The sequence below is a fragment of the Sceloporus undulatus genome, chromosome 1 (genome assembly GCF_019175285.1).
Source record: "Sceloporus undulatus isolate JIND9_A2432 ecotype Alabama chromosome 1, SceUnd_v1.1, whole genome shotgun sequence".
In the NCBI taxonomy this organism is placed as follows: domain Eukaryota; kingdom Metazoa; phylum Chordata; class Lepidosauria; order Squamata; family Phrynosomatidae; genus Sceloporus; species Sceloporus undulatus.
In genome coordinates this window covers 358,772,461-358,797,479 of record NC_056522.1, presented here as the reverse complement: position 1 = coordinate 358,797,479, position 25,019 = coordinate 358,772,461, and the positions used below count along the sequence as shown (strand labels likewise).

Here is a 25,019-nt window from a genome sequence, read left to right as displayed (position 1 = left end):
CATAGTTATAGACTTTCTGATGGTTTTTTACAATGATACGAATATCTAAGCACCGTTAGTAACTAGGTACCTGCGGGCTTTTTGTTGTTTAAGCCAGTTCTTACAAGCACTAAACCATATGCCAAGTTAAATATAGATTAATCCCAAAGGTTTCATATTTTCTTTTTTGTAAGTGGTAACTTTTTCATATGAGAGACACAAAATCTTCCAGGGATTCTGACCTTTGTGCAGCAGTTTTGATTTAAGTGTGTATATGTGTTTCTTTTCATGTATGATGTGACTGCTGAAATGTATCTCCTGGATTGTGACTTCTGTGGCAAGTGTATTGAGAGAGGGCATTTGTAATATCTAAAGGGAAACAACCAAAGTAAGCGATTCAGTAGTGACATTTTGTGTGTGAACAAAATCCCTTATTACATGAGAGAGTCACAGGTTTGAGAGCTGGTCTGTCAACGGGGCTAATTTAAGGGGTTGGAGAGAGCACACACCTGGGACATAACACCCAATTGGCAGCCTTTTGTAATATATAATTTGCCTAAAATTGTGCACTGAGCGCAAGCTTTTGTTTTCTAATTGATTTACGGTTTGAGCCACTTTTACCTCATCCCCTACTGTCCTGCACACAGTGCCAGCAAGTACATTACTGTGAGAGATGATAAATTACCATGCACTTGTGATGCTAATGCATCAAGAGTATTTTTTTTAAAAAAGCATGCTACATAGAGCTCCTTGTTTTAACAATGTCGCAAAGATACATCCAAGCAAAACTCATTTGTATCAGTAGAAACAACCATTTATTTGATCACTTACTGAAACCTGCCTATTCAACTGTAATTGAAATGGAATATTAAAATGATACCATTAATGGTTCTCATTCTCTTAAGAAGGGGGATTTTTTTTTTGAGTCCACCAAAAGTTTCAGATTCTTTTTTGCTATTGTATTTAAATGTCTAAAAGTGGTCATGAATACTTTAATAAGTAAAGTGTCCAGAAATAAGGAATACATTCTGTATAATTAAATCTTCCATATCGTTCTTCTTTCTTCATAACAATTAAGGACAGTTTCTTTCCCCCCTCTTTAGATGTGTAATTTAACTTAACCAACATCTTTTTTTTAAAAAGAAATCACATTGCCTCATTAGTTTTGTTCAGTAATAGCTGTGAAACTGTCCATCTTACCTATGTGTGTCACCGTAACTGTATCGTTATTTTAATATTATGTCTGTGGCTTTGGAATTCTGTGTAACCTCTGATTGGTTTAAAAAAAACTTTGATGCAAAGAAAGACGAAGAAACTTCATATAGCTCTAAAAGTCTGGTTTAAGTGAAAGAGGTAAAAATTCCAGAATAAGAGAAGGAAATAACTTGGATAGTCTCCTTTCACTGTTAAGTTTTCATGTGTGGTGTAGAGCTGGGAGTCCACCTTAAATTCTTTTGTGTGTTTTCTGTGGGTTCTAGTCTTTGAAATATGAAGAAACAGATTTATGGCGGCTGCTGGGCACAACAAATTAAGTTGACAGTGATGTATGAGAGCATAATAGCAGGATGATCCCTCTGTAGCGCGGCTGGACGCCTCCTGCTTCATTTGGCTCTTGTTAGGATCTGTTAGGCAGCTAAATAATGAAATTCTGCTGACTGATTTCTTTTCATTTTTTGTTTTGTTTTCCCTTTTCACCTCTCCTCTGAATCCTCTATTTCTCAGACCCAACCTAATGCCAGCAAACTGCCATTAAAGGATTCTTTCACTTACGATGATTACAGGTTTGTTTCCCTTTTTATATAAAAAGTAGGTTGTTAAGCTTTCAAATGCCTCCAGAGAAAACAATCAAGTTGTTAATCATGAATCCCTAGTCTAGTCATAGCAGTTATATTAAATATCACACAATATAAATATTTTAGCTTGCTGGATCTTAACCCGTCAAAGTTTGTAGCTAGTCAGTTAGCATTACTTTCTGGTTGCTTCTAAATTGTATTCCCAGTATTCCTCTTAAACTGATTTTGTATGTATCTTTCTAGTTACTGTTTGATATTCTGGATATAAAATAAAAGTTTTTTAAAAATTGAATAATTATGGAGCATAGTTTGTAACAAGTAATAATATAGACATTTGTCGATATCTGAATCATCTCCAAGAGAGAATATCTTGGTTTCTTTTTTGTGGTGTATTAGAGCTTATGCATTTACCTTATGCACCAACCAACACAGAATGTTTTTGAGGGAAAGGGGTAAAAATGCCTCCCTTTTTGCCAGTTGGTTTTCAGAAGTTAAAGTGATTTGATAGTAATAAACTACAGTACTTATATATAAGATATATATACCTAATATATTATTATTATTATTATTATTATTAATATAGCGCTGTAGATAAGAACAAAATGTTTTCTGCTGTCAGAAAGCTTGGAAGCATAGATTCAATATTCAAGCTGTGTAATCTTGAAATGGAAGTTATTGTTTCTTTCATTAAACAGTATATTTTTCTTATTTTGTTTTGGCTTATAGGTGGGCTGTTTCCTCTGTCATGACTCGACAAAATCAGATTCCTGCTGAGGATGGCTCTCGGGTTACATTGGCTCTGATTCCTTTATGGGACATGTGTAATCACACCAATGGGCTGGTAAGAACATTACATGTCTTTTTTGAATAATGATTTTATTTGGGAACGTTCTTTTGTGGATAAGAATTTTGTTTTATACAGTTCAGATTAGATTAATATGTAATTTCATATTTGACCTGCTCTAGTGATCTTTAAAACCCAAAGGTCTTTTTCACACATACTGATTCCTTAAAATACAGTTAGAATTTTGAAGGAATCCATGTGTTGAGGCCACGTTTTCTGTCTTTCATTTGTTAGGAGAAGTTTATTAAAGACCAAAATAGAGAATCTCCACAAAGTAGAGGCACAGCTGGTTCACCACTGGTTTCTTTTAGAGTGACAAATTATAGAGACACAAATATTTCATCATTTTACCAGAACAATAACACTAAACTTTTATATGTAACAGTAAAATTTGAAGGTTCTAATCAATTCCTGATCTTGGTTTGCCTCTCCTTCACAAACTTATGCTAAAGCATAAGCATAAGAGAAAATCTTGTCTTACTAACTTTGAGATGGCTTTTTTCTCATTCTTCCATAGCTTCCCTTTCTGTCTTTCTGCTCTGTGTGCATCCTTTGATTGTCTAGTATCCTTGTTCTATATAAAGCCACATTTATTGCTTCCATTTCCCAACTTCCTCCTCCTCTGTTTTCTGTTTTATTTTGTGGTCTTTTTCTGGTATCTTTCTTTGGTACATGTTAAGCACCTGCTAAAACATTCACATCTTAGGTCAAATCTAGGTAGACCTCAGAAGTTCTGCTTTCTTTCCACTTTGAAAGCAGCTGAGAAAAGGACAAATTTGAATGAGATGTGACATAGTGGGAGTGCCCTTCTCTCAATCTAAATGGTCTCCATAGTAGCAAGAAGAAATGTAAACTGATATGTTCATGTTTTTATTACATATATATTTGGTGGAAAGGGCGTTATAAATAAACATTATTATTATTATTATTATTATTATTATGCTGCTGCTGCTGCTGCTGCTGCTGCTGCTGCTACTGCTACTGTACAACTAATTTTGCCCTTGGATGTAAGTCTAAGGACAGGGCCTCTGTATTTTGGTGTTTAAACAGAGCTTAGTGATGTTGACCTAGATATTAAATAACAACTTGGCATCATGTAAATGCAAAGAATACATTGGACTACAATTCTGGAAATCAAGGTTTGATTCCCCACTCAGTCATGAAAACCCATTGAGCAACCTTGGGCAAGTCACATACGCTCAGCTCCAGAAAACCCCATGACTCATCTAAGTTGGAAACAACTGAAAAGTACACAACAACAGCAAAACCTCACAACACATTATTGCCCATTTCTGTTAGAAGACAGATTTTCCAACTTACTCAGAACACTGTAATAGAAATAAAGGCTGTTCGATGATTTATTTAGATGTATATGCAGCTATTCTGACCTGTAGCAAGTGCTTCACTAGCAAAGAAATTCCATTGCTTCACTAGCAAAGAAATTCCATATACAGTGGGTCCTCGCCTTACGCAGGGGATCCGTTCCGGATCCCTCCGCGTAAGGCGAATTCCGCCTATGCTCGAGCCCCATTGGAAACAATGGGGCTCGTGCGCGGCGGTGTGGCGGCGCGGGTGCACGCGGGGCACAACGGGCGCGTGCGCCCATTCAATTGAATGGGACGCACCGCGCGCCGGCGGCTTTGAGCGCCTATGCTCAAAGCCGCCTATAAAAAGGCAGCGTATGGCGAGGGGCGACTGTATAGTGCAGGGCCCAGGGGTCCATGCGCAGTCATGTTTCTTGTGGGGATATTTTAGGAAGCCCATTCATTTCTCAAATCACTCTGTATTGTGCAAGAACATTTCTTCCCCAACATTTCTTTTTGGATGCAGGTTTTTTATTTTATCCTCCAGGTGACATTGGTTATGTCCACAGTCCCCAGATCTGCAGGCACTTCTAGCTCCTAGTCCCCTAGTCAAGTGGATAGAATGGCTTCAAAAATGCAGGATTCAGGTTCTCTTGACCCAATGAGATTATATTAAAATATACCACACACACAAAAATGTCTCTTCTTAAATTCAGTTTCCGAGACTAATCTGATAAAGTCCAATGACGTCTTGACTTTTTATCCATTTCTTGTGGTGGAAAGGAAGCTGGTCTAATTACTCATTTACAACTCAGTCACAGGGACTTTTAAACACAGTCATATGGTACTTCTAAGTGTGTGCAACAAGATTCTTTTAAAGATAGGTTTTCAGATTTTCAATTAAAATAATATAAAGGCTTTTTAATAAAAATTATGAAGATTTCTTGGGTCTGGAGCCTTCTTCCTGTGTTGATAAGATATAATAGACTCTGAAATAAAAGTGTATTAAAATTTCCTTCATTATTAAAAAGTTAAATATTTCAGACAATCTTTTAGAAAGTCTCACTTCTCTGCTACTTAAGTTTATTGACTAACGTTCTTTCTTTTTTTACTTCTATATAAGTTAAATATCATATGAAATAAAATATATCTTATTCTGGACAGTTCCTTAACACTTCACATGATATTTTAAAGGGATTTTTTTTAAAGCACTTCGAAGGGGCTACAGAAGGAACAAAAAATCCAGCCTCCAGCTCATGGAAGATACTTTCACATGCAAATTCACAGCATTGGAGGCTGGCCCCTATTTAGACATTAGTTCTTTTTCTATCACAAAAGATACTTTAAGAATATTACAAGATACTGGGGAAAAGAACTGCCAAGAATTGTTTTCCATTCTTGTCAGTTTACTGGTTTTTCTAGAGGTCAAAGAATATCTGTAAAGAAACGACTATTTCTGTTCTGGCAGTGCAGTCCCATACACATCTATTCAGAAGTAAGTCACATTGAACATTGTGACTTTCCTCCAGGTACGTGTGTATAGGATGCAGGAAAGCCAGAAGATAGGTGGCATTGCCTACCTTGAAGTCTGTTGCAAAGTTGGTGTTGAGATGTTTCTCCAGTCAGTCAGCTATAATGTATCTCTATTCTTGCTCTATCCCACGGGCCTTTTTTTCTTCTACAAACTAAATAATAAAAGGCTCTTTTGGTTTTAGTTGGAACTGTGTCCATCCTGCTTTTTCTTGCTTCTGACACTACTAATTAGATCATCCTGCTCTAAGAACTCTGTCAAGAATACTGTCTTCATGCATTTCTCATTGTTATTCTTTAGCTGCATTGTGACTTGACAGTCAAATTGGTTACTGGTGCTGCCAGGGGTTTAGAACCTACTGAGCAAGAAAGAATCATCATTTGGAAACCAAGAAAAAGTAACATCAATATTAAATTATAACAAAACAGAATTAGAAAAGACTTCAGGTTGCAAAATCTGTTAATTTGTTTCTTTAGTTAATACTGAACAACATAAAAGAAAAGAAACAGCAAAGTATTTCCTTGTGAATGGAAAGAGGGGCAGCTTTGATTGCTAATTCATCCCACATCCTTACTCTTGCCAGTCAAACCTAATATTTATTAGTTAGGTTTAAAAATTTCTGTTGGTGCTTCTTATGATGTTACAAGGTGCTGTGCTACATATCTAATAACTGATGAAGTCTAAGAATCAGACAAGAATCCTATATCAGTTACTTAGTTAAGAACGCTTAACTAAATAATCTCTGCTGGCTTGACCCCCCCCCCATGCTTGACTGAAATGTCATTCACCCATACTCCAATCACCAGCAGAATACATCTCTCCATGCAGTAAGGAAAGTAGGTTGGGAGGAAGTTACGATCATGACAATAGTGTCACAATCACCACTAAATAGTGATCATGAATCTGAAACAGTTATGGATAATCTCAGTAGCTCTTTCATGTTTATGATCACTATTTAGTCACAATTGTGCCATTATGCCACAATCATACACCCCCCACCCCCAACCTACTTTACTCAGTATCTGCAGTATGGGGAGAAGGATATCCAATCTGCCAGTGATTAGACTGTGGGTGAATGGCATTTCCATATAGGTCCAAAATACGCTGGAGAAATAATCCACTTTTGAGACTGCCCTGGCTCAATGCTATGGAATCCTGGGAATTGTAGTTTATTGTGGCACCAGCGCTCTCTGGCAGAGAAGGCTAAATGTCTCACAGAACTACAGTTCCCAGTTCCCAGAATTCCCTAGCATTGAGCCAAGGCAATTAAAGCCATCTCAGACTGGGTTATTTCTGCAGTGTGGACCATACTTAACTAAGTAACTTAACTAAGGATGAAAAAGATGGGCCAAATGGTCCGCGTTAAGGCCGCATTGGGGCTGTGGCATTTAGGCAATGCATGCCCCAAATGCAACCAGAAGCTGGTTTAAAACACCAGCAAAGGCCCACATTTGGAGCTGCGGGGTGTGGTTGCTGCAGCTCATGGGTGAGCGGTGCTGGGGCAGCCCCAATCTGCCCTTTTGGTCTGTTTTTCCCCTATTACTAAGTAGGTGATACAGGATTCTGGCCAGGACATTTAGGCCTGTTACAGACTGCCAAAATAAAGCTGCTTGGGGTCTCTATGGAGGAATGCTGTTTAAATGATGCATGCATCCTAAGAATCCAGAAGCTGCACCAAAGCTGCACTCCAGTGCTTAGGAATGGAGTGTGGCTTTGGCGCAACCTCCGGACTCTTAGGACCCAGGCATCATTTAAATAGCATACCTCCAAAGAGACCGAAGCAGCTTTATTTTGGCAGTCTGTAACAGGCCTTAGTCTGTTTATTAAAAGCATTTTTTACCCCTTTCTGCAGCTGAAAAAGAGAATGCAATAGCAGCAGCTTACATACAGCCAGTAAAAACAAGACAGTCTTTGTCCCAGGCTTACAATCTAAGTCATGACACAAGAAATGAAATGTAGAAACATTGCAATACTTGGGGTGAGTCAGCTAAAGTGGACAGGAATCGGACATTTTGAGTCACACAATTACACAATGTTTTATTTACGAAATAAAGATCTAAGGAGAAATGGGGTGGCATTAGTAGCGAGAAGATATGTAGCAAAAGCAGTCAAAGAATATAATCCAAGGTCTGACTGAATAATATCAATAAGACTTCATGGAAAACCCATCAATATAAACATAATGCAAGTTCATGCTCCAACTGCAGAAGCAGAAGAAACTGAAAGATTTTATGCTGGAATTCAGGAGGAAATTGATCGCACACCAAAACAGGACTTCTTGTTAATCATAGACAATTGGAATGCAAAAGTAGAAAATGGAGCAGAATCAAAGATTGTAGGAAAATTTGGCCCAGGATCAAGAAATGAAGCAGAAAACTGACTGACTGAATTTTGTGAAGCCAGTTGTTTGTTCTTTGAAAACACATTCTGTTTAGAATAAAAATCTGTAGTAGTGTCTGAGATGAGTGGGACAATCAACTGAACCCCAGTCTCATTAAAATTGATATTTTATTTGTAGATGGTTTGCCTTGGATTTACAGACTCATTGAGCTGAGGGGTCATCTTGTCTAACTCCTTGCCTGTGCAGGAATCTAAAGCTAAAGTATTGAGAGTTGACAATTCATCTTTTTTAAACACATCCAACAAAGTGTGGTGGTGTTCACCCTGTTATGGGTGCGTTTTTGATTCTACTGAACGAGACAGCTCACAATCTGGGAACATAGTTATTGGCAACTAAGTAGAATTGGGGTGCACAGTCTCTTTCACCAGCAACGGTTCATGTGTGACAGCCATAACTGCTTCTCGGAAGATATATTCTGATCACTGTTAGCCATGATTTGGCAACCTACAAATTTAGTTTACTGCAGTGCACTTCAGTGTGCAAGTCACTCTGAATGCTTGGATGCTCTATTAAGGCTGGATTACATCACCAAGGCTGCTAACTGGGACCAGCCAAAAGAAAAATATGCTCGTCCCTCCACATTCACTGGGGTTAGGGGCACAGGACCCTTGTGAATGTGGAAAACCCCCAAATAATGAAAACACTATGTTTTTACCTGAGAGAACACCTCTCTAGGAATCTCTAGCTCCTCCAGTGCAACCATAGAATTGTGCTGGAGGAGCTACAAATGCCTAGTGGAGTGTTCTCTCTAGAAATCTCTAGGTCCTTCAGTGCAACTTTTGGTTAAAATTGACCATAGAGATGCACTGGTGGACTTAGATATTCCTAGAGAGAACATATTAATAAAATCCGTTAAATCCGCAAAAGTCAAAGCCATAAATGTGGAGGGATGAGTGTATTTCACTAACTTTGAAACTAATCCAGGGTTCATAAGACACTTTTTCCTTAATTTTTCATTTGGGCCATACCCTGGCATGTTTTTCTAACTTGGTCATTAGTTACTTGTCGTGTCTCCTTAATGTAGTTTAATGTATATTGAGAGCAATGAGAAATGGTGGGCTTTGAGGAAATTCAGGTTTGTACTCACAATCAGAACTGTCCATAAACTCTAAAGATTTTCTCATGGTTCAGAACCCTTTGCTTTGATAGTGTCTCTCGCTAGCCTGTGCTTCTATGCTGGACAATTTCCCCTGCACATTTGTGCTGGGTATTAGCTAGGACTACTGTACCAGTGCTTTTGGTAGTTTTGACAGATTAATTATTTTTTACTTTTTATTTTGTAAATTTTTAATAGTGTTTTTTAATTGTTGCAAACTGCCTTGACTTCCAAACTATTACTACTACTGTTTCTATTGCTGCTGTTACTACTTCAGGTTTGAGCCCTAAATAAAGTGCTCAAAAAAGAGGGGCAGTAGTCTAGAGAAGACCATACCAAGCCATGCCAGCATTCTCTGAAGATACAGCCACAGATGCTCGCAAACATCAGGAATAAAGTCTTCCAGAACACGTCCCATAGCCCAAAAACACACACACAAAACTACAGGTGGTATTCAGTCTTATCCAGGATTAATTTAAATTAATAAACCTATTAAGAACCACCAGTACTAGCAAGAATTGTGCAAGGAACAGAAAAATCAGGTTGATTGATTTTTAATTATTTTTTTTAAAAAATCTAGCCTGGGTTTCTTAAACAAACAGCATTAAGTACTTAACCCTGGCATAAGCAAGAATGGTAGATCAGCAACAGCAAGTTTAAAAGTACATAGCATATATATGAAAGGTGACATTGCCCACAAAATGAGTAGAGCACAAACAAAAAGAGAGATGAGGAGAGAAACATTTCCGTGATATATGTAGGGAAATAAAAATAAGGAATGAAACATACAGAAGTGTGAGCAGGCACACAGACAAGTTAGACATGCCATACAACAACTGAAAAACAAACCTACGATCCTGAGCATCACACAGAACCTTGAAACACTGAAAACTAGGCCTGTCACCCGCTTTAAAAAGTCATTGTTGATAATTTTATAATTCTAATCTGCATATGAAAGAATAAATGTGATGAAAAAAGCATATTCCCTTTGTATTTAGATGATAAGTATGTCAGTAAATAACATCATTGAAGAGGCATTCCCTGCTGTGCAAGACAGGAGGAATAGAACCAATCAGTCACATATTTTGTAAATACCTGCATTAAAATATCTTAACCATTTTTAAAGATCTCCTCCCTAATTGAGGCACATTTTTAGACCATCAAAAGATTTAAAACCTGTTAATATAACCAGTTGTTCAACTAAACATTGCAACCCTACTTGAAAGTTGTTCTAGATTTCTGTGTGTGTGTGTGTGTGTGTGTGTGTTTGTAAACCTTCAGGTCGCAACTGTGCCCATATGTTTTCTGTGTCTTACAACATGATTGATAAGAACATTTCACTTTTTTAAAAAAAAATCATATTGCAGAACTACTTTCATCCTGCCAATATGTATCATCAGACCTCATGCTTAAGAAACATAGTTATATGGCATCTTCTTCCTCTTGACTGTTCCAACAATATAACACTTTTGTAATCTTAGAATAATTAACCTACATTTCAGATAAAAGAATGACATGCAAGTAAATTAGAATCCACTGAAAAGAATGTCAGTGAAAGTATTTGCTCTTGCTTTTCAATTTAAAGAGCTGAGAGAACACTGAAAGTTAAAGTGTGGGACACAGGATTGTGGTCTCTTCATACAGTACTGCAGAGTGCCCCATGGGAGTGACTTTGAAACTCAGTAAGAACCTATAATCCTGCAGGGTTATCTCAGAATCAGCTAGAAGATAGAGCTTTTGGAATCTATGTCTATCAGAATTTATCTATTACACTCTCTCCAGGTTCTGTATGCAGATGTTTAAAAATTCACAGAAGAGGATTCTTCTCTCATTCCCAGAATTTTCTTACTAAAGGAGTACATGTAATAAAACTTTCCACTGTTTGTGTGTTATGTAGGTGACAGAAAGGTAGTGTTGTTTCCTAGCATATCTGCTTTCCCAGTATCTTAGCACTATACTCTGGGCATATATCATTGCTTACTTACACATCAACAAAGCTAGTGGATGTCACCAGTTTCCCACAGTTTGTGGGGTAGGAGGTCTTACTTGGGACTAATGCACCTATTGGTGAAAAGTGGCTGAGCAGAAAAAGCAAGAGGAGAGTTGTTGTTGTTGTTGTTACTGTGCACCTTCAAGTCATTTCTGACTTATGGCAACCCTAAGGTGAATCAAGCATGGGGATTTCTTGCCAACATTTGATCAGAGGGGATTTGCCTTCCTGTGAGACTCAGAGAGTATGACATACCCAAGGCAACCCAAGGTTTACATGCTGAAGCAGGAATTTGAAACCTGACTTTCCAGAGTCCTAGTCCAACAGTCAAACTATTATACCATACTGGCTATCTAGAAGAGAGTACATATGTTACAAAGGGAAGAGGAGAATATAGAATGTTACAAAGTACCTTCTAAATCTGTGCTACTTGCAGTGTTGGTCTGTAGACCAGTGTGGTTTCCTGAGCCATTGGTGACCACTGGGGAGTTTCCAGGAAAGAAGCAAATGTAGCCAGTGGGCATAAATATGGTACTTCTCCCTGGCATATTGAAAATAAACTTGCCAGTCCCCTACATCGGATAGCTTGCAAAGTACTCTTCTAAATAAACAGTTGCCCTCTGCATTTGAGAATACATTGGGAAACAAATCCAGATTTATTGGGAGGCTGTTACAAAAAGAGAGGGACTTGACAATACTTGCCTTCCTGGAGGATGGCATGTCCGTGGATCTTTAGTCATATTTCCAATTTTTTTTAATGTTTAAGATAATGAATGAATCCCAAAGTGTTAAGAACTGTATGTGTTTTGTTTTGTCCCCCGTCTCCCCCACCTTCTGACTAGATTACTACAGGCTACAACTTAGAAGATGACCGTTGTGAGTGTGTAGCCCTTCAAGATTTTAAGGCTGGTGAACAGGTAATCTTGAGAATCTCTGTGTGACATAATGCTTCATGTTGTATATGTTGATGTTCCTTGCCTATAACTGCATTAGATACAGTTTAATACAATTGATTTGCTGCTTAATATAAATAATTTGAATTTTGCACATGTTCCTGTGAGACTATCCTTACAAATACGTTTTATAAAGGGGATAGCAATAAAAACTACATTTTTCACTGCAAAGGAAGAATAATAGTCTGTCTCTATCTAAAGCAGCCCTACACTTTTGCCATGAGTAATTCAACCACTTAATGCTATGAATGATATCAGATTGGTAGAAAGGTACATATATCAAACTTGAGATTACTTAAAAGACATGACCTGAATGTCATGAGTTGAACAACCATTGTTTGTTCAGCTTCTTGCTATTTGACATTACTTAGTTCTCATTCAGCTGCATCCTGACTTTTACCACTTTCCTGTCCAGAATATAAAAGATGATGCCACTAACCAATTCAGCTGTCAGAATCCATTCTCCAAGGCACATATAGCTTCTTTTAATAGCCATCAGTATCTCTCTTCAGCATTCAGTTCTAATATCTCTGAGTCACGTGTTGTCCAGTATTACTTGACCATTCCTTCTGGTCATGTTGGCTATATCATATAAAAGATTGCTTCTTGGTGCTTCATTTATCTCAAGAGCTTGAAGCAGGCACTTCAGACAAGTTTAAAGTGGGCCATTTACTATTTAATAATTCTAAAATATTGTTTGGATGAACCCAAGGAAAGCACTGGCCTTACACATTTTCCCCTCTAGTCCTCTGAGAGCAAAATGGCAGCAGGAAGCAATGTAGCATCATTTCCTCTTGCCATTTTGAGAGAAGTGACAGAGTAAAGCACGTGGTTGTGTGGGATATACACAGTTCAGATGTGATTTCAAAATGAAGTGGATATTTGGCCATGTTTTCTTCCCTTTGGAGGAGCTTTCTACACTATTTGCAGACAAAACTTGTTCCAAAATTGGGCTCATTTTTAATGGGTTGCTGGGTGACTGAGGGATTGGTGAGGGGCTTCAGAGCTCACAGAAGTGTGATCCAAGAAGCACAATGCAGGCCCTTCGGCTACATTTTGTCCGCCCCTGTTTTAAATCATGGTTTGGTGTTACAGGCAAATCATTTCAGTTCCCCCAAAAAGCAACATTTTACTTGACATCTAATTGAAGGAAAAATTAAAAGAAACCTATCTGGATGACAGAATTGGGAGCACACTTATCAAATTTGCAGATGACACCAAATTAGGAGGAATAGTTAATTCTCCAGAGGACAGGACCAACATTCAAAATGATCTGAATAGACTAGAAAGCTGGGCCAAAGCTAACAAAATGAAATTCAACACAGAGAAATGTAAGGTACTGTACTGCACTTAGGGCAGAAAAATGAAATGCACAGATACAGGATGGGAGACACATTGCTGAATGAAAGTACATGTGAAAGAGATCTAGGAGTCCAAGTAGACCATAAGTTGAACATGAGTCAACAGTGTGATGCGGCAGCTAAAAAGGCCAATGCAATTCTAGGCTGCATCAATAAAAGTATAGTGTCTAGATCAAGAGAAGTAATAGTGCCACTGTATTCTGCTCTGGTCAGGCCCCACCTGGAATATTGTGTCCAGTTCTGGGCACCACAATTCAAAAAGGACATTGAGAAACTGGAGCGTGTCCAGAGGAGGGCGACTAAAATGGTGAAAGGTCTGGAAACCTTGCCCTATGAGGAACGACTCAGGGAGCTGGGGATGTTTAGCCTGAAGAAGAGAAGGTTAAGAGGTGATATGATAGCCCTGTTTAAATATTTGAAAGGATGTCACATTGAGGAGGGAGCAAGCTTGTTTTCTGCTGCTCCAGAGAACAGGACCCAGAACAATGGATGCAAGCTGCAGGAAAAGAGATTCCACCTCAACATTAGGAAGAACTTCCTGACAGTAAGGGCTGTTCAACAGTGGAACAAACTCCCCCGGAGTGTAGTGGAGTCTCCTTCCTTGGAGGTCTTTAAGCAGAGGTTAGATGGCCATCTGTTAGGGATGCTTTGATTTGGATTTCCTGCATGGCAGGGGGTTGGACTGGATGGCCCTTGTGGTCTCTTCCAATTCTATGATTCACCTTCCTTAAGAATCCAAAGAAATTCCCATTAGCAACTGGTGTATCAGAAACAGAGTCTGATAACTAGTGTATGGCTTGCTAATAAGGAAAAAGTATGCAGACATTCTTCTTCCAATGAGTGTGGAGGTTTGGGAGGCTTGATAATGACCTCCTGTGAATCCATACTTCATTCCTTTCCCAATTTGGTTAGCTCCCTGAATCAGTAAGGGCTGTTCGACAGTGGAACACACTCCCTCGGAGTGTAGTGGAGTCTCTTTCCTTAGAGGTCTTTAAGCAGAGGCTGGATGGCCATCTGTTGGGGATGCTTTGATTGAGATTTCCTGCATAGCAGGGGGTTGGAGTGGATGGCCCTTGCGGTCTCTTCCAACTCTATGATTCTACTAGTTTCAAGGCCACTTTTAAATACTCTAGAAGAAGGAAACATACTCAAATACTCTTAAAAAGAACAGGTTTCCCTCCTTACAGTCAGGTGCAATTTCTATTTCTAGCTTCTAGGACACCATACCAAATTTCATTTTTTCTGAAAACTTTTGCACACCTGCCCCTAAATAATTGTTTCAATTCAAGAATCTTTTTCCTTTCTTATTTGTGGCTGTTCTCCCTTTTCCCCACATCTATCAAATTCTGCTAATCTTGATTTGTCCTTTATCTAGCTGTGGATGAATATTTGCATACACTTGGTAATATATTTTGTTGAATATAGATCATACCATATGCATAAATACACACACACACACATACCCAAGCTGAGAAATAGGAGTCTCCATCTATATCAGCCCTGGTGGTGCAGTGGTTAAATGCCTGTACTGCAGCCACCCACTCACAACCCATAAGGTTGCAAGTTCAATACCAGCTCAGGGCCTCAAGCTGGACTCAAGCTTGCATCCTTCCAAGGTCACTAAAATAAGTACCCAGATTGTTGGGGGCAATTAGCTTACACTTTTTAAACTGCTTAGGCGGGTTACAGACCACCCGTTTGGGGGGGCCTGCACCCGCCCCTTTCCCCGGTGTATCGGGGCCTCAGCTGCCAGACCGGCAGCCTCTGAGGCCCTGATCCGCTGCTTTGCAGGCTGCGGGGAAGCGGCAAAAGGCCGCTTCCCCGCAGCCTGGAAAGGGGTGTCCTTGGGGCTTCAAGCCCCAAGGACACCCCGCGGTGGCAGGGAGGAGGAGAAAGGGGCCGCCTTGCGTCACTGGATGCAGCCGTCTGAAGGCTGCGCCCAGCGGCGCAAAGCAGGAAGGAGCTCCGAAACGGAGCTCCTTCTGGGGTTGCACAAAGGGCGCCATAGGCGCCCTGGCACGGCCCCAATACGTCACAACTGCACCGCCTCATTTGGAGGTGGCGCGGTCGTGACGTATTGATGGCAGCAGCTGTGTGGAACGGCCGCCACCATTTTGTGCACACGGAGCGCGTACTAGGGTTAGGGGGTGCGCCCCTTCCTAACCCTAGTACGTGCTCCGCGTGCACTATATGGCCCGTTTGTAACGGGCCTTAGAGAGTGCTTAAGTGCACTGATAAAGTGGTATAGAAATGTAGTTGCTATTGCTATTGCTGTTGCCTCCCCAATAAACTTAAAAGTAAATGTTATTGATACTAAACATCTCAGACTTCAAGACTTATACACCATTTTTCCCCTAAGCGGGTCCACTTCGTTGATTTTAGAGGGATACACATGAGGAAAATCTGAATGAGGATTAGCATATTGCAATCCCCAATATCCATAGCAATATTCATTTACTTTAGAGGAATTGTTCTGTCATCTCAGAAGTGATCACTGTAGGCAATTTACCGTCTTCATCAAATCATTTGTAGAAATGTTCCACTCAGTTTATTGTACTGAGGTGCTGGAATAGGCTGTACTTGTGTGTGAGTTTAGTTAACTTGAATTCTGAAGTTGCATGCCATTCTCAAGGCAGCCAAGACAGGATTGTTAGACACAGCAAGATAGAGGTCTGTGTGTACAAGTCCAGGACAGAAATGCATGGAGGCTCTGGTCCAAGAGCATGGGCAATTTCTAGGGGCTTGTGCATTATTTAAACATAGTATTTTCACAAGTATTGTGGTCCATAACACTATTGTATGGGAGGAGGGGTTGATTTGGTTGGTTTGCCTGACGTGCAATTTGTCATTCCAAGAGTTGATCTTAAGCTATTTTTCTGTCCCTTCACTTCTCTTTTCATCTTCCTAGATTTACATTTTTTATGGCACTCGGTCAAATGCTGAATTTGTGATCCACAGTGGGTTTTTCTTTGATAATAATTCACATGACAGAGTGAAAATAAAGCTTGGAGTGAGTAAAAGTGACAGGCTGTATGCTATGAAGGCAGAGGTCTTAGCTCGTGCTGGCATCCCAACGTAAGTCAAACTAAAAGAGATTGTATTTTTATCTTAAAATATTTCAAATTCTAAGGTCCAGTAGAACATTATAGCAAAGTCGTTCAGTAATGTAGGTAGAATCTCATATCCCCCTCTTATATATTTGTCATAAATTGATCTTATGAAGCCTGTTTACTTCATATAAAACATGTTTAGTAGTATCCTTAGACTCGCTTAATTATCTGTAAGGGACAGGAGTGGGCCAGTTTGCTATTTTTACTGTCTGCTTCTCCTCATTATAAAAGTGCTGTCGTGGTCGATTTGTGACCTGTAGAGATCCCAGCATCCTTCATTTTTGAACCATAAATTCACATACATTGTGTGAGTTTTGAACCATAATCCTTTTAATTTAGGCTATTGTATGATGTGCAGTCACTGTTTTTTGGTTGGAGGAGCAGCCATTTAACAAGATTAAATAGGATTTCTTTTAATGAATTTTTCAATAATTACTGATGGTCAGCATGTCATAAGAGCATTGCTCACGGTATGAAGCTTGGAAATGAGATTTGTATAAGTCTTACAAGGTGACAACTGAAGGCATGCACTGATTTTATTACATAATTATATAAAGTAATAATAATATTTGACCATGCTATTATAGAGGAGAAATTGCTTAACTGTTATGTGGGAGAGATTGGAACAGCTTCAGTTTAATGCTCAGAAATGGGATTGACCCTTATATCCCTGCTACAAGAATAACAGTGTATCATAAATTAAAGGTTTTCATTTTAGATAATAATGCTACCATAGACAGAGTTCTCATACCTTATATTTCTTAGGTCCAGTGTTTTTGCATTGCACTCAACAGAACCTCCAATCTCTGCCCAGCTTCTTGCTTTCCTCAGAGTGTTTTGTATGACTGAAGGTAATAAAATAAAATCTTACAGAGATGTATGTCTTACTTGTTTCTTCATCTGGACTCACACAGTCAAAATCATGAATTAAATTAATCTATAATCATGAACAGGTTTGTCTATACCAGTGTTATGCAACTTGGTGATTCTGGACCAGTACCATTCTGCAGTCTCCCACTAGCCGGTCCACAATGAGGTTCTAAAAAAGAAGAAAACAATTGTAGTCAATAAGCACAAATATGGTACCAGGCCTTGGCACACTGTGGGGGGGGGGGATAATTGCCAGTATTCCACATGAGAAACCTGGGAGACATGGATCTAGAGGGGGGGAAATCTAAAAATGTTATTAGCCCTGACCAAAAAAAAAGTTCTACGCTGACAGACCACATACAACTTTGCTTGATATTACTGATAAACTGAAAACATAAGACTGTATTTCTGATTGCAAAGTTTCTCTTCCTGGTTGCCTAGTAACTAGTTTTCCTTGTAAGAGATAGCCAGGTAATTTGTGCTGATTTGTGTTTCTCAGGCTATCTGATTTGGTGAACTAGCAGGTTTTTTCCCCAAGTTGCCATACAGTGGTACTGTATTAGTGTCCCTTGGCTAAAGTTGTTTGTTTCATTCCTGGGACTCTACAGGAACTGGCAGCCAGTGGACCACAGGCTGGTCACTGGTCCATGAACCATCACTTTGAGTAGCTCTGAAGTAAAATACTGTTTAACAGCCTAGTTTGGAAGATAATAAAGTCCTGCATAGCTTTTCAGTCCTCTTTCTCACCCTCAAAAAAATGGGGATGCTACGATGAGGCGGATGGTAAATTGTAAAGCAAAGTGAATGAGCTACAGTATTCACATTTTACCAGTAGTTAAGAACTTCTAAAGTTGCATTCCTTTACAGACTTCGCTGATAGCAAGGTTCATTGAACTTGATGAAACCTTCTAATCAATAATAAATAGGGCATGGTGCTTTCCTTTTTGTTGATAGAATAAGTGGTTGTACTAAAGATATCAAAGGACAGGATCCAGTGGTGGATTTCTGCTAGCAGAATGGGTGATCCCTTTCCTTTTCCATGACAGCTCCTCATCCCATGATGCAACCTCAAAACCAGCTCTGGAGCCCATTTTTGCGTGATGAGGAGGGGAGGGAAAGGACATCCTATTGAAACATCTAGTCTGGTGTTGCATTTAACCCAGAGTGTATGGCAATATGGTTTGGCATGTAAGCTCTTAACAAAAAGCTCTTGGGGGAGGAATGTCATGCAAGTTCTCTGTATTAATTATTTCTCCTGTTTGCAGATGAACTGAAGGAACATTTGATAGGAGAGCATGCAATTGACAGAATCTTCACTCTGGGCAATTCAGAATTTCCAGTGAGCTGGGACAATGAGGTGAAACTCTGGACATTCCTTGAAGCCAGAGCATCCCTTCTGTTGAAAACCTACAAGACTACTATTTCAGTAAGACTTCTAAAGAGCATACTCACAAACCTCATAGTTTACCTGGTCTAATCTCCTAGATACTTGTAGAGACTTTATCCTTTTAAAATTGTACAGACCTGTGCTGCATTTCATCTTTCGAAAGCACTGTTTTCTTTCTTGTTCTGTGACTGAGAGATTCTTAAAAGTGGATTTGGCTGCAGTACTTAAAGCTCTGGTTTGACAAATGGGCCTGAGTTAGTTATGGGCCATGATTTACAAGCTACTTTGGGAGTTGTGAAAAGCAGTTTCTTACTGCCTTTGTGTATAATTTGGAATTTCTTAAAACTTACTTTAGCTTTAGAACTACTTTTTAAACATACTCAGGAAAGTTCTCTGAAGATTTTCTATGAGCCTGAAAATTTCATGCTCTGTAAAGATATTCTTTTTATTTCAAACATCTCCTTTGTTAAATCTTTCTTGACTTTCTCAGTTCTGACAGAGATTCATGTTAAATTCCTGGCCTGTTTCCTCTTGTTGCTTCTTATGCCTAAGAACATCTATGTGACACTATCTCAAAATCCACTTCTTCAGTAAATTCCTTACCTCAACCCCCACTCCCAGCTGCAACAAATCTAGTTACACATAACTGCATTTGTTCATATTTGCTTTGATTGGCTTTTTTATTTCCCAGTCTTCAGGTTCTAGACTGTAAACACCTTAAGGCAGGGTTGTACCCTTTTCTGTATGTGTGAAGCACCACATATATTGATAGCATTGTAATGGTTACTATTTAGAGAAGTATAGTTTTTTGGTTAAAAGTCAGTCATGTGTATGTAAATTTGGGTGAATACATTTTGTTCTCTCTCCCCTTTCCTTCTTAGGAAGACAAAGCCTTTTTGGAAACTCAAGACCTTACCTGTAATGCAACAATGGCTATTAAATTGCGTTTAGGTGAAAAAGAAATTTTGGAGAAAGCAGTGAAGAGTGCAGCTGCCAATAGAGAATATTATAGCAAACAAATGGCAGAAGGAGCTCTTCTCCCCAAATATGAGGAGAGTAATATTGCTTTGCTAGAGAACACTGTGGCAGACTCAAGACTCCCAATTGTCTTGAGAAATTTGGAAGAAGAAGTGGAGGAGCAAGAGGACTTAAAGATTGAAGAAGCCATTGGTGCAGAAGTTGCAGCAAATGGATTTGTGAATGGTGACAATTCTTTGCTTAATGGGACCAAATCTAAAAATGACAACTTAAACCAAGAGGAAAGTAACAGAGAGACTGAAGATGCCAAAGAATCTTCTTCAGACAGTACTGATGAGGTTAAAGAATAGCTATAAAATAGTTTTGACTTTATTGTGAAAATGAAAACTAGCAGGTGTTCTTTTATTCTACTTCTTTAAACAGTGATTTACATTGGTGTGTTTTCCTAACATTTCTTTCTGCAGAAGAAAATATGTTTTTTGCTGCTTTATAATTAAAAAAAATATTTTTAAGTTATTTAAAAGATTTAGCACCCCCCTTTCTATTAAGATTGCCATCTTGCTTGTGGAGGACAGAGTAGGGTGGGGAAATTGAACCGAGTTCCTTTTGGAGTATTATGGAGCGCTTGGTTATGAAAATATCTACTTCCTAGGGAAGAGTTCAGGTTTATCTGCTGTCTTTCTGTTCCACTTGCTCTGACTGCTAAAATACAAGGCTTGTTTCTTGCATCGTGCCTAAGGAGGTGACAAGACTGACTGTTAGATATAACTAGCAAACAGAACAGCATAGAGAATGGATAGAAAGACTTTAAAAATGTGAGAGACTGAGCCGATATGAAGCCAGTTACACTGCTCCTTAAAAAGGTAAGGTGGCAACCTTATTTTCGTTAGGTTTCAGATGTTGATAAAAATACGAACTATATTCCAAATGCAGTGGTTTCTAAGAAAATTTGGGTTATTTTGTGGTTTAGTTAAACAAGAAACTTTATTCCCCACCCCCTTTTCCTTGAAATCAAAGTGCACAACTACGGTACATGTTTCATTTTTTTAAAGAGGCTTTATTTTATTTTATTTTTTTATTTTGAAATGGCACTGTTGTTTGGGGAAGAAGAGGTTGGGAGCAGATCAGCCAGCCTACAGCTTTAAACTGTGTTGTTCAAAGTGAGATTGCACCCAGCTTTTTCAGACTTTCACAAATAGCTAGAGATTTTCAAAGCTACACTTTTGACTAAGAAAATTATTAAAAGAAACCTTTATTAAATTGTGTCTGGTATTTTTCATTAATGTAGCATAGCCATAAAAACTAAACTTGTAAACTAATTTTAAATTTCAGATTGTGGGTGTGGCTTTGGGGAAGGTGGGTTAGTAGTGCTAAGCAGTTGTATTTTTAGTTTCTTATGGAAGTGTCCAATTTTTCACCCTCTAAACTTGCTTTTAAAAGGACATTTGCTTAAAAAAAGAGCAGATTTTAAAAAGTACTTTCCCCCCACAGAGCCAAGTTCAGGAGCCAAAGAAGCAAGGGAGCTGTGCAGTTCTGAGTTTATACACCCAAACTGAGGGAAGCTTCCTAATACAGGCTGTTCGACAGTGGAACACACTCCCTCGGAGAGTGGTGGAGTCTCCCTCCTTGGAGGTCTTTAAGCAGAGGCTGGATGGCCATCTGTCGGGGATTGATTGAGAGTTCCTGCATGGCAGGGGGTTGGACTGGATGGCCTTTGTGGTCTCTTCCATCTCTATGATTGTATGATTCTACAGATGGACTAACCTTAGTCAGAAACCCTGGTACATCTCCTTTAAGCAATAGTATTTATATTTCTATACCACTTATCAGTGAACTCAGCACTCTCTAAGTAGTTTACACTCTGTTAGCCAATTTACCAACCTGCAATGGTTGGAAGGCTGAGTCGGCCTTGGAGCTCTGGGATTGAACACACAACATTGTGACTCAAGTACTGGCACTGTGCCACCAGGGCTCCTATTAGCCCTTTTTCATAGACTGTAATGGCAGCTAGAGCTGGAGCAGCCTAGTTACCAGCCAGAGGGGTTTAAAGAATCTATAAAGTAATTGACATCAAATAAGATCTTGAAAGTGTGTTGCAGAAATCTCTGAAGTCAGTAGATCCTGAATTAATTTTCTACTATAGAGCAGTGTTCACAAACTTTGGGGTGTGACCGGGGGGGAGGGGGCACAAAAAGTCACTCACGGGCAGGTCTGAGATTTGGAGGCCCTGGTCCCTCTTCCTCCTTCTCTGCTTCCCAAATCATTTCTGTCCAAGAGGGGAAGAGAAAGGCAAAGACGGGGCTTGGAGCCTCTGCTTGATTTGGGGGGGGGGGAGGAGAACTATATCCTTATAAGATCATAGAGTTGGAAGTAGACCACAAGGTCCATCACATCCAACCCCTTGACATGAAGGAATACATAAACAACATACCCCCAATAGATAATCATCCAGCCTCTGTTTAAAAACCTCCAAAGAAGGATACCCCACCACACTCCAGAGCAGCATATGCCATTGCTAAACTGCTCTGACCATCAGGAAGTTCTTCCTAATGTTGAGATGGAATCTCTTTTCCTGTAGTTTGAATCCATTGCTTTGAGAACCACTGCTGTAGAGGATGGGACTTCAGTATTCTGCATAGTTCCATGTCCCTCCCTAGGATTAGCAGAAGGAAAGTAATCAAGTACACACAGATTTTTAAATTAGCATGAATCCACTGGCAAAAACATTTTGCGTAGGATTTCCAGATACTGATTTATCACATAGTAGTCATTAACAATGGCTTCTCTATTTTTTTAAAAAACAATAAGTTGTTTAAAATTCTTCAGTGGCATTGCAAGCTGGTACTTTGTACAGTGGAATCTTGGTATCCGCAGACTTACCATCTGCGGATTTGAGCATCCGCAGATGGCAAGTCCCCATTGTCCCCAGTGGTAGCACGTGCACATGGCTGTAGAGCCATTAGGAACAATGGGACTTCACCTGAAGTCCCGTTGTCCCTAAGGGCGGTGCAACTCGTGCCAACTCCGCCACTGGAGACAACACAGGCTTGAGCATCTGCTGGGGGGCAGATTCCCTGTGGATAACAAAGTCTCACTGTATACATATTTACACAAAAATAAAGCATAATCAACTAGAAACTTAACTGAAAACACATTGCTACATGTTCCAAGAAACAGTCTAAGAGTTGAAACTGCTGCCTAAACAGATACTCAATAGTGTGACTAGCAAGCATCCTGGGAAGGCTGTTCCATAATAAATGAGGTTACCACAGATTGAACCCTGTCTCAAGAACCACAATATCTGAATACAGAAAATGATGGCAGTAGCAATCAGTTTAGGGTAGTACAACTAAATACATACAGCAGGAGGTTCTTCCAAAATATTCCCTCAAATTTGAGGTGTATAAATACTGAAGGTATTAATTCAGAGTCAGTATGGTATAGTGCTCTGAGTGTTGGACTATGACTGGAAGCCAGGCTTCAAATCCCTGCTTGACCACAGGAAACTCACTTTGTGACCTTGGGTAAGTCACACTTTGTCATCCTCAGAGGAAGGCAAAGGCAAGTGACTTCTGAACAAATCTTACCAAGATAACCCCATGATAGAGTCAGCATACATCGGAAACGACTTGTAGGCACAGAACAGCAACAAACCCTTGAATCAAGTCTCAAAGACTATGTCTCTGCAAGTGTGTCTTTAAAATTACTTTAATATGCACAGATCTGTTATCAGCAGATGGACCAGAGAATTCAGTGCTGTAACTATAGTTTCTGATGGCTTTCAGATGCAGCTCCACATGGGGCACATTACAGTAATCCATTTGCTAAATTGCCAGAGCATGGACAATAGCATGCAAAGAAAGATTGCAGCTGGCATATCAAATGGCTAAAGATTTTCCTGATCACAGCCACCACCTAAACATTCAGAAAATCAGCTGCATACTTGATCATGCTGATGACTCTGTCCAGAATAGGTGGATCCATTACCAAGGTCACACAAATCATCAGCTGTCATGTCTGCCTTGTTTTGATTTAATTGCAGTCTGTTCGAGGGTGGGAGTGGATGGTGGCACTAGAAACCAGTTGGGGTTTTCTTCCAGTTCTACTTCCAACCTGGAAGAGCATCCGGATAATGGTTTGAAGAATACATACCACCCCCCAGATTTTGAAAGAAGAGTTAGGTATTACCATAGTGATCACATTGCATTCCAAAATAATGGATGGTCTCTCTGCATCAGCTGTACAGAAGAGAAAAGGAACAAAATTTAAGTTGATGGTGTCTCTGCCTACCCCACTTACACAGTGACCAAATAATGTCTAAATCTGCCCTACCAGATAGGAAAATAACTATTTATGTATGCAGGCATTTATTTAATAAAATATGAATATCCCATCCTACATCATAGGGTGTCCAAGAAGTGTACAAGTAAAATCAATTTCAGTAGTGTAAATTACTGTACAGTAGTCCTCCAGCCCTTTAAGGTTGTTAAAAAGATTCTCATATAGTTCTCATGTTGGTATGTACACCGAGGAGAGGTCTAGAAGGGTCAACAGGGTCACCTCATCCACCTCCAGAAGCTGTGGTTAACAAAACAGTTCCTTTACTAAACTCAAGGTGCACATAGGTACTCTTTCTGAAGAATCTCCGAAATTGACCCACAGCCAAACACTCAGAGCTTCCCCCAAAAGATAGTGTATGATACCTTGGTGGGCTTTTTGCTTTTAACAAAGACAATTAACTGGGGGATATTGGGGTAGATTGCACCCCTTTTCTAAAAAGAGACTACAGTAATCAGTGATGGGTGAATGTCCTTTTGGTTGAATCACACCAAATACTGTTTCAAGCAAATCATTGGCAGCATCAGCCAAAATTCACCCATGCACTGAGGAAACAGCCATCTTGGAGATGTTGCAGGATGCATAAGCATTCCACCTGAGAAATTCAGAAGTCCCAGAGATCATCAGCATAGCCAATGAATGTCATGAAGAAAGCTATTAAAGAGAAAGAGGCCTAAAGGCAATCAAGCAAAAACTCATGGTGCAAACAAACAATAACGATGAAGTATATCACTAATAGTATCAATTATTACTAATAATGTCAAGATCCACAATAGAGAATTCTTTAAATGCACCAAGAACAGGAAATCAGCCATGAAGACAATGGGATGAAAATGAATTTAAAGGTGCTCTGGAAGAGGAGATAGCACAGAAGTTGAATGCTTTTCATCTGCCTTCATAGCTGCAGGAGAAATAGCCTTGACAGGAGTATTGTTTCCAGGAACGCAGACAAGAGCTGACCAAAAGGTCATTGTATATTCCTCAGCATGAACTAAGCAGAGGAGAGTAGATGTGAGACTTTAGAGTCTGGTGGTAGTTATAACGAGGATGGTAAAAGTCTAGTACAGTTGGTCCTCTTTATCCA

The 25,019-nt window shown here is 39.4% G+C and overlaps 1 protein-coding gene across 1 annotated transcript in view; it reads left to right on the top strand.

Annotated features, from left to right (window-relative positions):
- SETD3 (SET domain containing 3, actin histidine methyltransferase) overlaps positions 1–20,857 on the top strand; it is a 61,621-nt gene extending 40,764 nt beyond the window's left edge. Inside the window, exons 7-13 of the mRNA XM_042470647.1 lie at positions 1,702–1,760; positions 2,499–2,613; positions 11,781–11,855; positions 16,161–16,327; positions 17,128–17,213; positions 18,498–18,658; positions 19,501–20,857. Of these exons, the coding sequence (XP_042326581.1) occupies positions 1,702–1,760; positions 2,499–2,613; positions 11,781–11,855; positions 16,161–16,327; positions 17,128–17,213; positions 18,498–18,658; positions 19,501–19,947 (1,110 nt within the window). The 3' untranslated portion in view covers positions 19,948–20,857. The remainder of the gene's footprint in view (positions 1–1,701; positions 1,761–2,498; positions 2,614–11,780; positions 11,856–16,160; positions 16,328–17,127; positions 17,214–18,497; positions 18,659–19,500) is intronic.
- Positions 20,858–25,019: the final 4,162 nt, after the last annotated feature.